General features: G+C 42.2%; 1 protein-coding gene across 5 annotated transcripts in view; it reads left to right on the forward strand.

The window, feature by feature from the left end:
• Nucleotides 1-13,701, forward strand: part of LOC122543325 (tensin-2-like) — a 273,742-nt gene that overhangs the window by 83,263 nt on the left and 176,778 nt on the right. For 4 of the 5 annotated variants that reach the window (XM_043681852.2, XM_043681854.2, XM_043681853.2 and 1 more), the window contains exon 2: nt 11,798-11,912. In XM_043681852.2, coding sequence (XP_043537787.2) covers nt 11,798-11,912 — 115 coding nt within the window. Of the gene's footprint in view, nt 1-11,797; nt 11,913-13,701 lie in introns of those variants that run through there. The other variant, XM_087985587.1, reaches the window with a different exon arrangement.

Raw genomic sequence — 13,701 nt, forward strand, 5'->3', positions numbered from 1 at the left:
AGGATATCAGGTGACATTAATCGATGTCTGTCAGCTGGGTGGCCATCTTGATTTTTTTCTTTAAATGATGCAGTTTGATATGAATGAGAGAAACACAAATGGATGGCAGTTTGATTGTAATGAGTAAAATGGACCAATTCTAACCCTAACATTACTCTCATATTAAAATCCCAGAGTCATTGAGACACAGGAGATCATGGAGTTCATAGTGACTCCCGGACCATAATCCAGCCAGGTCCATTCCCCTACTCTATCCTATAGGAGAAAGTGAGGTCTGCAGATGCTGGAGATCAGAGCTGGAAATGTGTTGCTGGAAAAGCGCAGCAGGTCAGACAGCATCCAGGGAACAGGAGAATCGACGTTTCGGGCATAAGCCCTTCCTCATTCCTGAAGAAGGGCTTATGCCCGAAACGTCGATTCTCCTGTTCCCTGGATGCTGCCTGACCTGCTGCGCTTTTCCAGCAACACATTTCCTACTCTATCCTATAGCCCTGCAAGCTTATTTCCCCCAAATGCCCATCCATTTCCCTTTTGATTTGATTCAGCTTCCACCACCCTCGTAGGCAGGAAGTTCCAGGTTATTACCACTTGCTGTGTAAAAAGCAAATTCTTCCTTGTATTCCTCCTGCACCTCTTACCTAAATTCTGTGAACTCTTGTCCTTGTACGAGTGAAATGGAAGCAGTTCATTATAAGTGTCAAGTTTTATTAAGCTGAATCAACCCTATTTACTTATGAATGAACATTTGCAATTTTAGCATTAGCCGCAGGTCCAGTAATTACAAAGTCACAGTCATGACTTTGTGACACTCTCCAGTTGATCTGAATACCATTGGCTCTGACTTTGTTTGTTTGTATTTGCTGTCCACTGGTATTTCCAGGTAAAGGCAGTGAATAAAAATTGTTTCTGAGAGCTTTTCACTGCTGTCAAATCAAGTTTATTAGCTTTCTTACAATGCAACAGTGATGAGCAACTTACCTCCTGACTCTACAAAGCCTGTCCACCATCTAAAAGGCATAAATCCACTTGCCTGGATGGGTGCAGCTCCAACATTCAAGAAGCTCAGTACTATCCAGTACAGGTCAAAACAGCTAATTTGATTTACCATCTACTACATTAAACTTTCACTCCCTCCACCAGCAATACCCAGTGGTGGTAGTGTGCACCCATCCACAAGATGCATTGCAGAAGTTCACCAAAGGTTCCTTAGACAGCTCCTTCCAAACCAAAGACCACTTTCATCTAGAAGGACAAGGGCAGCAGATACATAAGAATGCCATCACATGCATGTTCCCCTTCAAGTCACATAATATCCTGATTTGGAAATATATCGCTGTTCCTTCACTGTTGCTGGGTCAAAATCCTGGAATTCCCAACCTGAGGACATTGTGGATCTACCTAAAGCACATGGACTGCAGCAGTTCAAGAAAGTGGCTCAGCAGTAAATGCTAACATAGCCTACATCCCATGAAAGAATAAATAAAAAATTACACACTTGGAGGCAACCTTAGAAATGAGGCCTGAGTGGAATCAAACTGAAGGCATTTTAACCCCATTTTCTGGTTGATAGGAGCTAAAATAATTTTAGTGTGAATTAAAGTTGTTATTCATTGGTCGTAATTTTTTATTTTTGCTTGAAGTTGTTTAAGCCAGTTATGATTGAGGGGTTCCTGCAATAATGAGAGGTATTATTGTGAGGCTTTACTCACAGTTCCCAAGGCGTAAATTGATGATACAGTTTCCAAGCACTTCACAGCAAATAAAGTACTTTTGAACTTCAGAATAGTTTTGCAGTGATAGCACCACTGGTGACTTCCCCATGGACAAGGCCAAGTGAGGTTGCTTAGGAATTTTTCCAAAAGGTATAAATCCATCCAGTTAGACATCTTATAACAGCTGAACATTCACTAAAGCCATTTAAAACCAGTTCATCAATGGAGACCAGGCCCCTTTGTACCTTTAAGGGATTATACAACTGTTCTGCAGCAATTCCTCTATTGTTTCCCCTCACGATAATGGAGGCACTGCTAGAAGAGTTAGATAATAGGACAGCACAGGTCACTCAGCCTGTATTGCCTCCACTGCCCAATTCCCGTTAGCAAAGCCAATTTTATTTTTCTGTCATGAGGGAAGAAGGATGAGTGTGTTAATGAGGCCTCTGCATCTTTCAGTAACATCTGGACTCTGGTTCTGACTGCATAAGCCCCACGGGTAAACTGAAGTAATTCCAGCTGACAATATGGTTCTATCTGAAATCCAAAGGAGGACCAGGTGGCTGAGACCCTCAGCACCAGAGGAAGCCTTGAGGGGAAAGGCAAATGGAGGAAGTGAACACTTACCCACAGAGAAATGATCTTTCATTCAGTTTGACTTGGGTGCTTTTGGAAACAAGAGCCAATTCCATTATCAACTTGAGAGGATTTTATTAGGTCAGGAGCAGATTCCTGGCTCTTCTGTTTGTTTGGATGTCTGTTCCGGGGAAGCAGGTGGGATAGCTTTCCCACCTCATGCTAAAACTGTGCAAAGGGTTCAGTCTGAAACAAATGACTGGTATTTTGGAATAGAAACATAGAGTGTAGCAAACATTGAAATTCTTTGACACGGTTGGAGGCCATTTGGCCTAGCGTGTCTGTGCCGGCCAAGAATAGAACTATCCAGTCTGATTCCACTTTGCAGTTCCTGCTCCGTAGCCTTGTAGAATACAGCACTTCAAGCACATTTACAAGTATTTTTTAATCATGATGAAGGTTTCTACCTGTCCCAGCCTTTCAAGCAGTGAGTTCCATCCACTCACCAGTCTATGGGTGACAAAATTTATTTCCATTGCCCCCCCAACTCTTCATCCTTTCACCAATTACTGTAAGTCTAGGCCTCCTAGTTATTGATATCTCTCTGTGATAAGGAAAATACATCCTTCTTATCCACCTTATTTAGGTCGTATATTATTTTAGATCTTTTACATAGCCTCCTCTGCTTTTTAATAAAAAAAACTTCATAGTCTTTGTATTATGTGAAATCTCTGCGATGTCACCACAGTAAATGGCAGCACTTGTTCCTGACGTCTGAAAAGTTATTTTCATGAAAGATGTCAATGTTGTGTGATTGAAGGCAGATCTTATTCAAATCAGAGAGGGATGTTTGGAGTAATATTCTAACTAAAAAAGAATGAGGGAAATTGCAAACTCTTCTAAAAACAATGGCTATTTTTCAAAGTGGGGAACATTAAAATGATTGAATTTTCAAACCAAAGGAAGTGATTTATTTCCCCAAAAATATGTGTTGTTCCTAAAATTTCTAAAATGTCATCACAGTACAATTCAATACAGCTCAATTCTATTTAATGCAGTACATGGTATTCTAGGGAGCCTGAATTCACTGACAATTTGCACTGTATCTGCATGATTTTCCTAATGCAGGCAGCTCTGTATGCTTCTATGTCCTGTATGGGAAATGGGGTCAGCCTACAAGTGGGACTATCCACCTTCAGTCCTCTTGGCTGAACAGAAGGCACACTTTCTGCTTTGTGTTTGAAAGAAAACAACCATTACCTTTACAAAAATTGAGGGAAAATTCCATTGATCTCAAGATAAATCAATTTGACTGTGAATACTGGGTTAGAAGGGTCACAGCATTTTAGATGGCTCAAGCTCTGCTCATTCTCTGATGAGTTTTGATTTAGTTGTTTAACAAAATATTGTATTCTGCTATTGAATTATATTAACATTGACTTCTTGAATGACAATTTTCTGAACAAACCTTTTAACTGAATTTTGTGCTGATCTAGAGGAAGGATGCTATTCAGGAGAGCTGGAATACACTTCTTTGGCAACTTCAGACACCTAAGATTTAAGTTCATTCTGGCTAAATACAAAGTAAGGCTCCTTCTACTCTGCCCCACAAAATGTGTACCACTCATACTGCAAAAGTGCATTTTCTATGCCAACAATCCCTGAAAAAAAGCTTCCTGAAAGGCAGGATAGCACTGAAGAATCTCAGTAAACTGGCTCATTGGACAGATTGGCATCTACCATTCTCCAAATGCCAGTCCCTGCCACATCACCCATCCTCCAGGTGCCAGTCCCTCCCTTCCCCTAAGTGTCACTACTGCCCATCCTCCAGGTGCCAATCCTTCCCATCCCCCAAATGTCACTGCTGCCCATCCTCCAGGTGCCAATCCTTCCCATCCCCCAAGTGTTACTGCTGCCCATCCTTCAGGTGCCAATCACTCCCATCCTTAGTTTGCGAAACCGATCTTGGTGTAACTGTTGGAGTGGTGAGCTAAGGAACTTGGCACCAAAGCCTCTACTCATTAACTGGAGAGAAATTGGAGCCAGCAGCTGTCTGGTGGGAAAACAAAAGTTGCACAAATAACCTCCTAAATACAAGTCCTGTCGTATTTTTAATATTGTGTGAAGTTTTTTTGATTTGCAAAGTGGTTATACAATCTGTCTGAAGCACTTGAGAAACTCAAGGTTTTCTGAGAGACTGCTGGCTCGTGTTCCCACAAGCTGCTGTGGGTGAGGCAAGTTCCTTGAAAATCCATGCTAAAGGCAATGGATTACCTCACCAAATGGTCATTGTTTCTATGTTAGCCTGGGTGCTGAGTGTTTGAAGGCTGCTGGAGCACGTTGACAGGTGGGGGTATTTGCAGTTTAGCCTGATCTTGCCCATTCACAACCTTGACACTTGTGCATTTTTGTAGCTGTTCTCTTTTTCTTCCCTAACTCTCCCTAGCTCGGGGTGTGAACCTAACTTTAACCTGCTCTGCCACTATCCCAACTGCAAGTAACTTGACAGAACCGGAGATCAAACCAGGCATCTTACTGTTCTCAAGGTAAAGTTACCATAGTCCTACTAGACATAGGGCTGCTGTCTCATTAGAGAGAGACGACTGGTAGTGGTTTAACCTGAGGGTCATCATGCCTCAGGTGAGGGGAGAGGTTGAGAAGGAGAGGTCTTTGGTCAGTTCAGTTGGCTGGATGGCTGTTTTGCGATGCAAGAGTGGTGCCAACAACCTGGGTTCAATTCCTGCATTAGCTGAGGTCCCACCTTCTCAATGTTGCCTCTTGCCTGAGGTGCGGTGAACTGCAGGTTAAATCACCACCAGTCGTCTCTCTCTCCCTAATGAGACCGCAGTCTATGGTCCTCTGGGACTATGGCGTCTTTACCTTTACTGTTCTAAATTAAGTCATTATGACACAGAAGGAGGCTACCGGCACACCCCCAAGTCCATGCCAGCTCTCGTAGAACCATCCACTCAGTCCCATTTTGCCACTCTATCCCAGAAGCCTGAACATTTATTTTATTCAGCGATCCATTCAATTTCATTTTGAAATCATTGATCATTTTTGCTTCCATCATCCTTGTAGGATATAGCCCTGGTCCACTGTATTTTCTTTTAGTGAACACAAATGCCGAGAGCTAACCAACAGCCTCCACATTTGCCAAGTTTAAGGTGATTAGTCGGTAGTGGGCAGCAGGCATGGTTTATAGTGCACAGTGCCCATTTAACAAAGAAACCATTGTGACAACAGCATAACACTCCTAAGTTTTTAGACCCCCCCCCCCTTCTGGAGTTTTAAACAACATCCAAATTTCAGTAAGAAACTCTCACTCTATGATCCAAAAATATTCATTTTGGAATTGATAAAAGTAAGGGGCACATACTGGCAAGATGCCCATCATTTTCCAACCTGAGTGCAGCAGGCAAGGTTCTCACCACCAATGTGTGTACTTGCTAAATGTAAGCTTGGAGATCTCCAAGTAGTTTCATAAAATGTTCAAGTGTTTATACAAACAGACTGTGCGCAGTCCCTTTCCTGTTGTACATCTGCTTTGTGTCCAGTTGGTCATGACCTGCAAACCATTTCCGATTCAGGAGGTGCTGCACAAACCAAGTGAACTCCTACTCCCACAAGGCAGCATCCTATTACACAGTTTGTAACATTGATCCATTGAAAAAAAACATCCTTCTGCTTTTTTAAGCTTTCTGGGAAAAGAAAAATCTAATAGCATTGAAAGAATCATTCAATGATCAAGGGTTAAAGTTTCTAAGTAGAGAGGTTTATGAGAACAGGCTTTAACCCAAAGTAGAAAGCCAGTTTGAGCACATTTTATGTGAAAATAGCCTCAATCAGTACTTTGATTTTATAATGTTGGATGTGTATGATTCAATCAGTGGCACTCTTACCTCTGAGTCAGAAGGTTGTGGGTTCAAATGCCACTCTAGGACTTGACTGCAACAATTGAGGCTGACATTCCCTGTGTAGTACTGAGGGAGTTGTGTAGTGTTGGAGGTGTCAGATATGATTGTAAATTCAGGGTACCTGCCCTCTTGGGTAGATATAAAAAAGTCCCTTGATACTGCTTTGAAGAAGAGCAGGGACATTCTCCCTCGCATCTTAGCCCATATCCATTCCTCAAACACCACGAGAAAGCAAATTTGCTGGTCGTTATCATCTTGATGTTTGTGGGATCTTGCAAATTGGCAAGCACACTTTTTATGTTACAACAGTTACTGCATTTTCCAGAGGTTTTTTTGTTGGCTGTGGAGAGCTTTGGAACATCCTGTGGTCATGAAAGATGCTGTAGAAAATCCAAGTCTCTTTTTACTGTTGCCTGGCTGGTTATATTAAAGGTTTCTTCCTTTCATTCAATACATGGAATATTTTGAATATATGGCCTGGCTGTACTGGTGAAAAGACTGTAAATGTGGCTTCAGTAATTTTTAAAATCATATCATTTGGCAGTAAATTTTTGGTTTTGAAGTTAATGAACCAAAATCAATATTAATGGATTGGACTAATTCGGTTCCATTATCAATAATTTACTGTCCTGTTTCTCATCATGAATTTCTGCAGTTTGCCTTGAGTGTATCCAGGGTTAGACTGCTGGCAGGCTCTAGGCATAAATTACATTAAGAGCGTCTGAAGCCATGAGTGGGAGTTGTATGCACTTGGTATCATCCGAATGTGCAGTTTCCATTTCTGCTTGTTAGCTGCTGTCCTTTTCAATTCTTAGATCTTGATCCACATTCCTGATTAGAAAATAAGGAGAAAATTAATGTTCTAGTCTTGAAGTATGGGAAGGATTAAGGCATGCCTGCTTCAGAATGTTCTTCTAAATCTAATGCTGGTCCAATGTGGATGGTACAAGGACACAAAGTGTTGCACGTCTGTGAAAGTGACAGAGAAACTTGGTTGTTCACACAGTAGGATGGTGAAACAATAGCAGTCTTTCAGCACAGTAAAAAAACTCCAGGTTTATGGTTCGTAAAAGGGGGAAATAAGAGCTTGCATATTGTATGCCACTTTATCCTTTACTTCCTATGTGTTATTGCACGTTCTGCATCCTTGCCTTTTTATCAGAAAGGAAATGGGATAGTCACATGGTTAGCATAGAGATTGCAGATTATCATAAACACATTTATGAAATTCTCTCCAGTTTTGCACTTCCTGAGTGCTTGAACATGTCCATTTAAAATGTTCAGAGAGAAATAAAAAGAGAGACTCTTTCAGTACTGCTAGGCAGCACGGTGGCTCAGTGGTTAGCACTGCTGCCTCACGTTCCCAGGTTCGATTCCAGCCTCGGGTGACTGTCTGTGTGAAGTTTGCACATTCTCCCTGCGTCTGCGTGGGTTTCCTCCCACAATCCAAAGATGTGCAGGTCAGGTAAATTGGTCATGCTAAATTGCCCATAGTGTTAGGTGCATTAGTCAGATTGAAATGGATCTGGGTGGGTTACTCTTTGGAGGGTCGGTGTGGAATTGTTGGGCTGAAGGGCCTGTTCCCACACTGTAGGGAATCTAATCTAATCCAGGCCCAGATGACTCTTCCTTTACTATATTTTCTGCTCAAAGATTTAAAATATAATCAGTTTAATTCCTAATGTTCATTAAGAAAGATCTGTTGGTTCATGTAAAAGAGAAGATATCCTCACCAATTCTTCTCCAGATCGCTATCTGAAGGCAGGTCTGACCCACGGTGCTGCTGCACCAAGAATCATAGAATCCCTACAGTGTGGAAGCAGGCGATTCAGCCCATCTACCCTCTGAAGAGCATTCCACCTAGACACCCCCCCCCGACCCCAAGTCCTTTTCCTGTAACCCTGCATTTCCCATGACTAATCCACCTAACCTACACATCCCTGAACCTTATGGACAATTTAGCATAGTCAATCCTCCTAACCTGAACATCTCTGGACAATGGGAGGAAACCAGAGCAAACTCATATAGACATGGGGAGAATGTGCAACTCCACACAGTCACTGGAGGCTGAAACTGAACCCAGGTCCCTGGCGCTGTGACGCAGCAGTGCTAACCACTGAGCCACCATGCTAAGGAAGTAGGTTCTGAATCCAATACAGCGAAATGGCGATCAAATCCCATGCTGTTGGCATAAATCTGATCAACATTAATCCAGCCAATTGAGCTAATGGGTTCTGAAGGAGTCCATGTTGCTGTGGCAATAGTAGTCTTAAGCTATGGATAGTGATGGTAAAGGCTCCATATTCTTTCCATCACATGGTTGTCTAGGAATCTCACCCACTCTCACCATTTGCCATTAGCATGTTAGAAGGATTTGCAGGTTGATACTCAAACTGTTTGGCCACACTCTGAACACACCTTCTTTGGCTTTCAAGTTTTGGAGTAGGATTTGAACCCAGAGTTGTGGGCTCAGAAGCAGGAATGTCACAAGATCTCCTCCAACTATCAATTAACAAATAAAAGAAGAATGTTTTGCACTTCTATCACCTCTTTTGCGACTTCAAGAGGATCTAAACTACGTACATCCTATGAAATTCTTTTGAATAGTTGGCACTAATGTTGGAAAAGCAGCAGCCAATTTGCACACAGCAAGTTCCCACAAAAGCAATCTGATCATAACCAGATAAGTTTTTTGAAATGATATTGATTGAGGGATAAATATTAATCTGGAAACAAAGGAGAAGGATAGCTCCTGTTTTTCAAAGTAGCACCAAGGCACTTTTCATATCCACCTGAGAGGGCAGACAGGGCATTAATGTCTCATCCAAAGATGGCCCCATTTTGCAGGCAAGAACCCATAAAGAGGAATTAGATGAATGAACAGTTAATTCTCTCTGAACAGTTCTGAAGGGTCACTGGACCCAAAACATTAACTCTGCTTTCTCTGCACTGGTGCTGCCAGACCTACTGAGTTTTTCCAGCAATTTCTTTCTGTGGAAGTATGTTGAACTGCATGGGACAGCCTTGCAAAAATTAGATTAAAATGGAGATACCAAAAGTGACTTTAAAATGACACGAGTATCATTAGTTGCAAAGAATTTCGAAAGAATCGTCATGTTTTTCCGAGTTACAATAGAAAGGGGGGTGGGGGGTAGAATCTCTTCATGGAGAGAAGAGATGCTTGAGTGATTCACTTTCAGGGTTAGCAGCTGAGGCAGATACTGTAAACATTCAAGATTAGAGGGTGAACGTGAAGAAAATGAAGCGGAGGTTAAATAATAACATGAGCCGGAGGGGCCGAATGACCTGTTTTTCTGTTTGAATCCCTACGTTTTTTTTGGCACGGTTGGCTGAGAAAAGAATGCTCCCTGAGGCACCGCATAACAACCTTTGAATATAATACCGTGGGATCTTTAACATCCACTTTAACTACTGCAAGAGGCAGTGGACAACTTCGATAAATATGTCATCCAAAGGCCAAGTCTTTTTCTGTGGTAAAACAAAACATTGTCACTCAGCTCAGCAGTCGCTTCGTTTTAGATCGGCAGCTCTGTCGTGTTGTCCAGTTAAACACGTCCCCGAGAGAACACCCTACATCTGAAGGAAGGGTATCCATCACCATAGAGACACCCTTTTAACTATGTAATCAACTCCGCTGTGGTCGTAAACCGATTTTTTTTTGTTTTGGCAAGGAGGAGAGAGTCTTTTAAAAACTTGTTCAATAAGTCTGACCTTGAAAAATAAATGCCTTCCGCGTTAGAATTCGGGCCCTGACGTGAGCTCCTGGACACGTCTCGATCAGCTAGATAACTTTTCTTCCACATAGGTCTGTAATTTTCCCACCCTTTTATTTCCCGCGTGAGCCTCCCTGAGGAGATCCGGTGGGGACAGTGTACATTGTGACACAGTTTTGGGGGGAAGGGAGCAGAATTGTGTGACAGGCTGCATGTGTTTTACATCTCCGCCATCTTGCGGACATCGAACATGAGGAATTTGGCTCTCGTGAGATGGTCGTTGACAGAAGTGTCAAGAATCGTTAATGTGTTTAAACAAATCCTGGTGTTTCAGCTGTCGATTATATTCAAGTCGCCCAATCAAAATAAGTTCCGATCCTCGAAGACCTTTGTGAGGGTAAAATTAGCCATATTGGAATGGGCCTGGTACCTGGAGTGTTGTGGAAGCCTCAATGCATTGAAGTTGTGGCTACGTCTCCATAGCTAATCTAGAGCCATCCATAAATATAACTAATACTTCCTCCATCCCCCTGAAAAAACCTCAAATCTGTGTTGGTTCTTGTTTGGTTATAGAGAATCACGGGAAACTCGCAGTTAATGGAAATGTAATCTCAGGACAGCTGCAAAATGTTGTCCACTATCTCACAAAGTCAGTGTTTATCCCAGTGTTACCCTGCCCTTATTGGGTTCTCTTGGGCCTCAGCCTTGAACCTGTGAAACCACAATCACCACATACTTTCAGCTTGAGCTTCATCTTGGAGTGTCTACAAGAAAAGTGACAAAAATGTATCATCATTAAATAAAAGACAGTTATGTTGCAAAACATGATGTTCTAAACAATAATAATGACGAACTTGCCAGCACTTTCACAGAAGTAGCTCAAAGTCATGCTCTGCCAAGTTAACAAGAAGGGAGAAGGGGAAAATGAAAGATGAGCCAAAGATGAAAGAACAGCAGGAGTAGGCCATTTGGCCTTCAAGCTTACTCCGCCATTCAATGAGATCATGAATGACCTCGACTCTGCCTTCTCACGCTGTCCTCATATCCCTTAATTCTCTGTGTCCAAACATCTATTATTCTCAGTAATATACTGTACAACTGAGCATCCACTACCCTCTGGAGTAGAGAATCCCAAAGGTTTATAGCCCTTTGAGTGAAAAAAATCCCTTTCGGTTCCAAATGGCTGGCCTCTCATTCTAACACGGTGACCCTGTTGTTTTAGACTTTCCAGACTTTCCAACCTCAATCCTGTCAATCCCCCGAACGTTTCAATGCGATCACATCTTATTCTTCTAAACCTCTAGCAGTGTGGGCTAACAGAGCATTCTTTCATGTGAATGCTGGTATGTGAAGTTGGGTGTGGATTAATTACAGGATGCACTTCTGATTTTAGGATGGGGCAGATGTTTCACACTCCATCTAGCAAAGTGGCACAGAGGTTGGTTGTGCTGGTTCCTCAGAACCTGATACAGGCCTGGTCTGACAGATATATCCTGCAGAACCTGGGTCAGTAGTGGTGCTACTGAGCCAATCCTGTACATGAGCATTGAAGCCTGAAACCCAGTGTACTTTAATGCTGCCTTCAGATTATTTGAATATTTGGTGTTGATGTTCTGGTGAGAGCTTCCTTAAACATGTCATTTTGAAACAAACAAGTAGGCTTTCAATTAAATGAGAATGAAACTAAAACTCAGAATGGTGCATGCCCATTTTCTAGCAGCAGTGAGTGAGCTGTGTTCTGAGATGCTGTTTAGACAAGTGTTGTACGCTTACCTTCAACCTCCTATCAGTAAAGCTCATTGATGGTAATGGTTGTTGCTGAGGTGAATCTCACACGTGTCTCTTTTCTGTCTTGCAGCCTGGTAAGGTTGATGTTCCAAGTACTCACCGCTTTAAGGAGAAAGTATTTAAGAAGAAAAAGAACTGTGCAGTATGCAAGCAACCAATCACGTCACAGGGAATCTTATGTCGTGGTAAGTAAAGTCCAGTAGAAGGAGAATTCTTATTCGATGTGGAAGGTTTAAACTGGTTTTCTAAGGAATGGGTGGAGAATGGCAGACATTATCTTTTAGATCAGATGTTTGCCTTCTCAGGTGAACATAAAAACTTCCATGGCAGTATTTTGAAGGAGGACAGTTTTCTCTGGTGTCCTGGCCAATATTTATCCCTCAATCAATCTGACTAAACTATTACTTCATTGCTGTTTGCAGCACTTAGTCTCATGCATTACAACAGTGACTTCAGTTCAAAATATTTTATCATTGGCTTTAAAGTGTTCTGAGACACCCAGAAAGTTTGAAAGAAGCGATATAAATACACGTGCTGTGTGTATCTGTCTCTGTCCCGCTATCTCTCTTTCTCTCTTGCTTTCCCACCTCCAGATGTCTCTGGATTATGACCTCTTCTGTAATTATCTTTCTGCCCACTCTCACCAAACCATGCAGCAACAATGATGGTTGGGATCTTCTTTCATAGAGCCATAGAGTCATCCAGCATGCAAACATACCCTTCAGCTGAACTAGTTCCATTTCCTGCAATTGGCCCATATCCCTTGAAAACTTTCCTATCCTTGTACCTGTCCAAGTGTTATAATTTCACCTGTCTCTACCACTTCCTCTGGAAGCTCATTCCATGTATGCACCACCCTCAGGGTGAAAAAGTTGCCCCTCAGGTCCTTTTTAATTCTTTTCCCCTCACCTTAAATTGATGCTCTCTAGTTTTGGAGTCCCCTACCCGAGGGAAAGACCTTGGCTATTCACCTTATCTATGCCCCTGATGATTTCTTTAAACCTTGATAAGCTCCTACATCCAAGTAAAAAGGTCCCAGCCTATCTAACCTCTCCTTATAAATCAAACCCTCCAGTCTCGGGAACATCCTTGTAAATCTTTTCCAGTTTAATAACATCCTTCCTGGAGCACAGATGCAGAGGAGGCTGGAATTGCCGTGCAAGGAGGTAACAGAGATAGGGAGAGGTATGTGGATGCAAAGGTTTTGCATTGGTGCTGTAGTGCATTTTGCAACTATCAAAGTCCCTCTCAATTCCAGGAACTGTTGTATTTGGCCAGAGTTTGCAGTTGTACATCACACAGGCACTCATTATTTGACCATGCTTTTTTGAATTTGTGAAGTCAAACACAGAGGGGTCATGGACCTTTCCTTTATGCTGTTGCTCTATATGCCATTCAAACAAGATAATCGTAGAATGATACAGCACAGAAGGAAGGCATTTGGCACATCTTGTCTATGCTGGATCTTTGACAGAGCTTTCCAGTTAGTCGTCTTTGAATTGGAGTAAGCATTTATGGCGTAATGCTGTTATTTGGGAAGCTTGACGCGTTTGATCGAAGACTGGGCCCAGTGTATGGAAAGAATGTGTTACTTTTTCTGAGCAAATGACATTGGGGCAACAAGTAATTCTCCTGACAGTTTGTGGACCCACAGCTTTTTCAGTTACTAGGAACCTAACTTTCCCTGAAGCACCAGATCCTAAAGCCTTTCAAGAGCTGATGGATTTAGTTAAGGAATATTACAACCCCAAGTCGCCTCTAATTCTGAAATTCTATTGGTTTTACTCAGCAATTTGAGAACAAGAAGAATCCATATCGGGTTTTTTGACTAGGTGAAGACAACTCCCTTAATGGGATGTTGAGAGACCATTTGGTCTGTGGGATTAAGGATGTAACCATGCAAAAGCACCTACTAGCCGAAGCCCAACTGCACTTCAAACATGTATTCAACAACCTTTATCATTGGACAATGTG

This window comes from Chiloscyllium plagiosum, unplaced genomic scaffold (assembly GCF_037043375.1).
Source record: "Chiloscyllium plagiosum isolate Xiang-an unplaced genomic scaffold, Cpla_swu_hap1 HiC_scaffold_53X, whole genome shotgun sequence".
NCBI classification, from domain to species: domain Eukaryota; kingdom Metazoa; phylum Chordata; class Chondrichthyes; order Orectolobiformes; family Hemiscylliidae; genus Chiloscyllium; species Chiloscyllium plagiosum.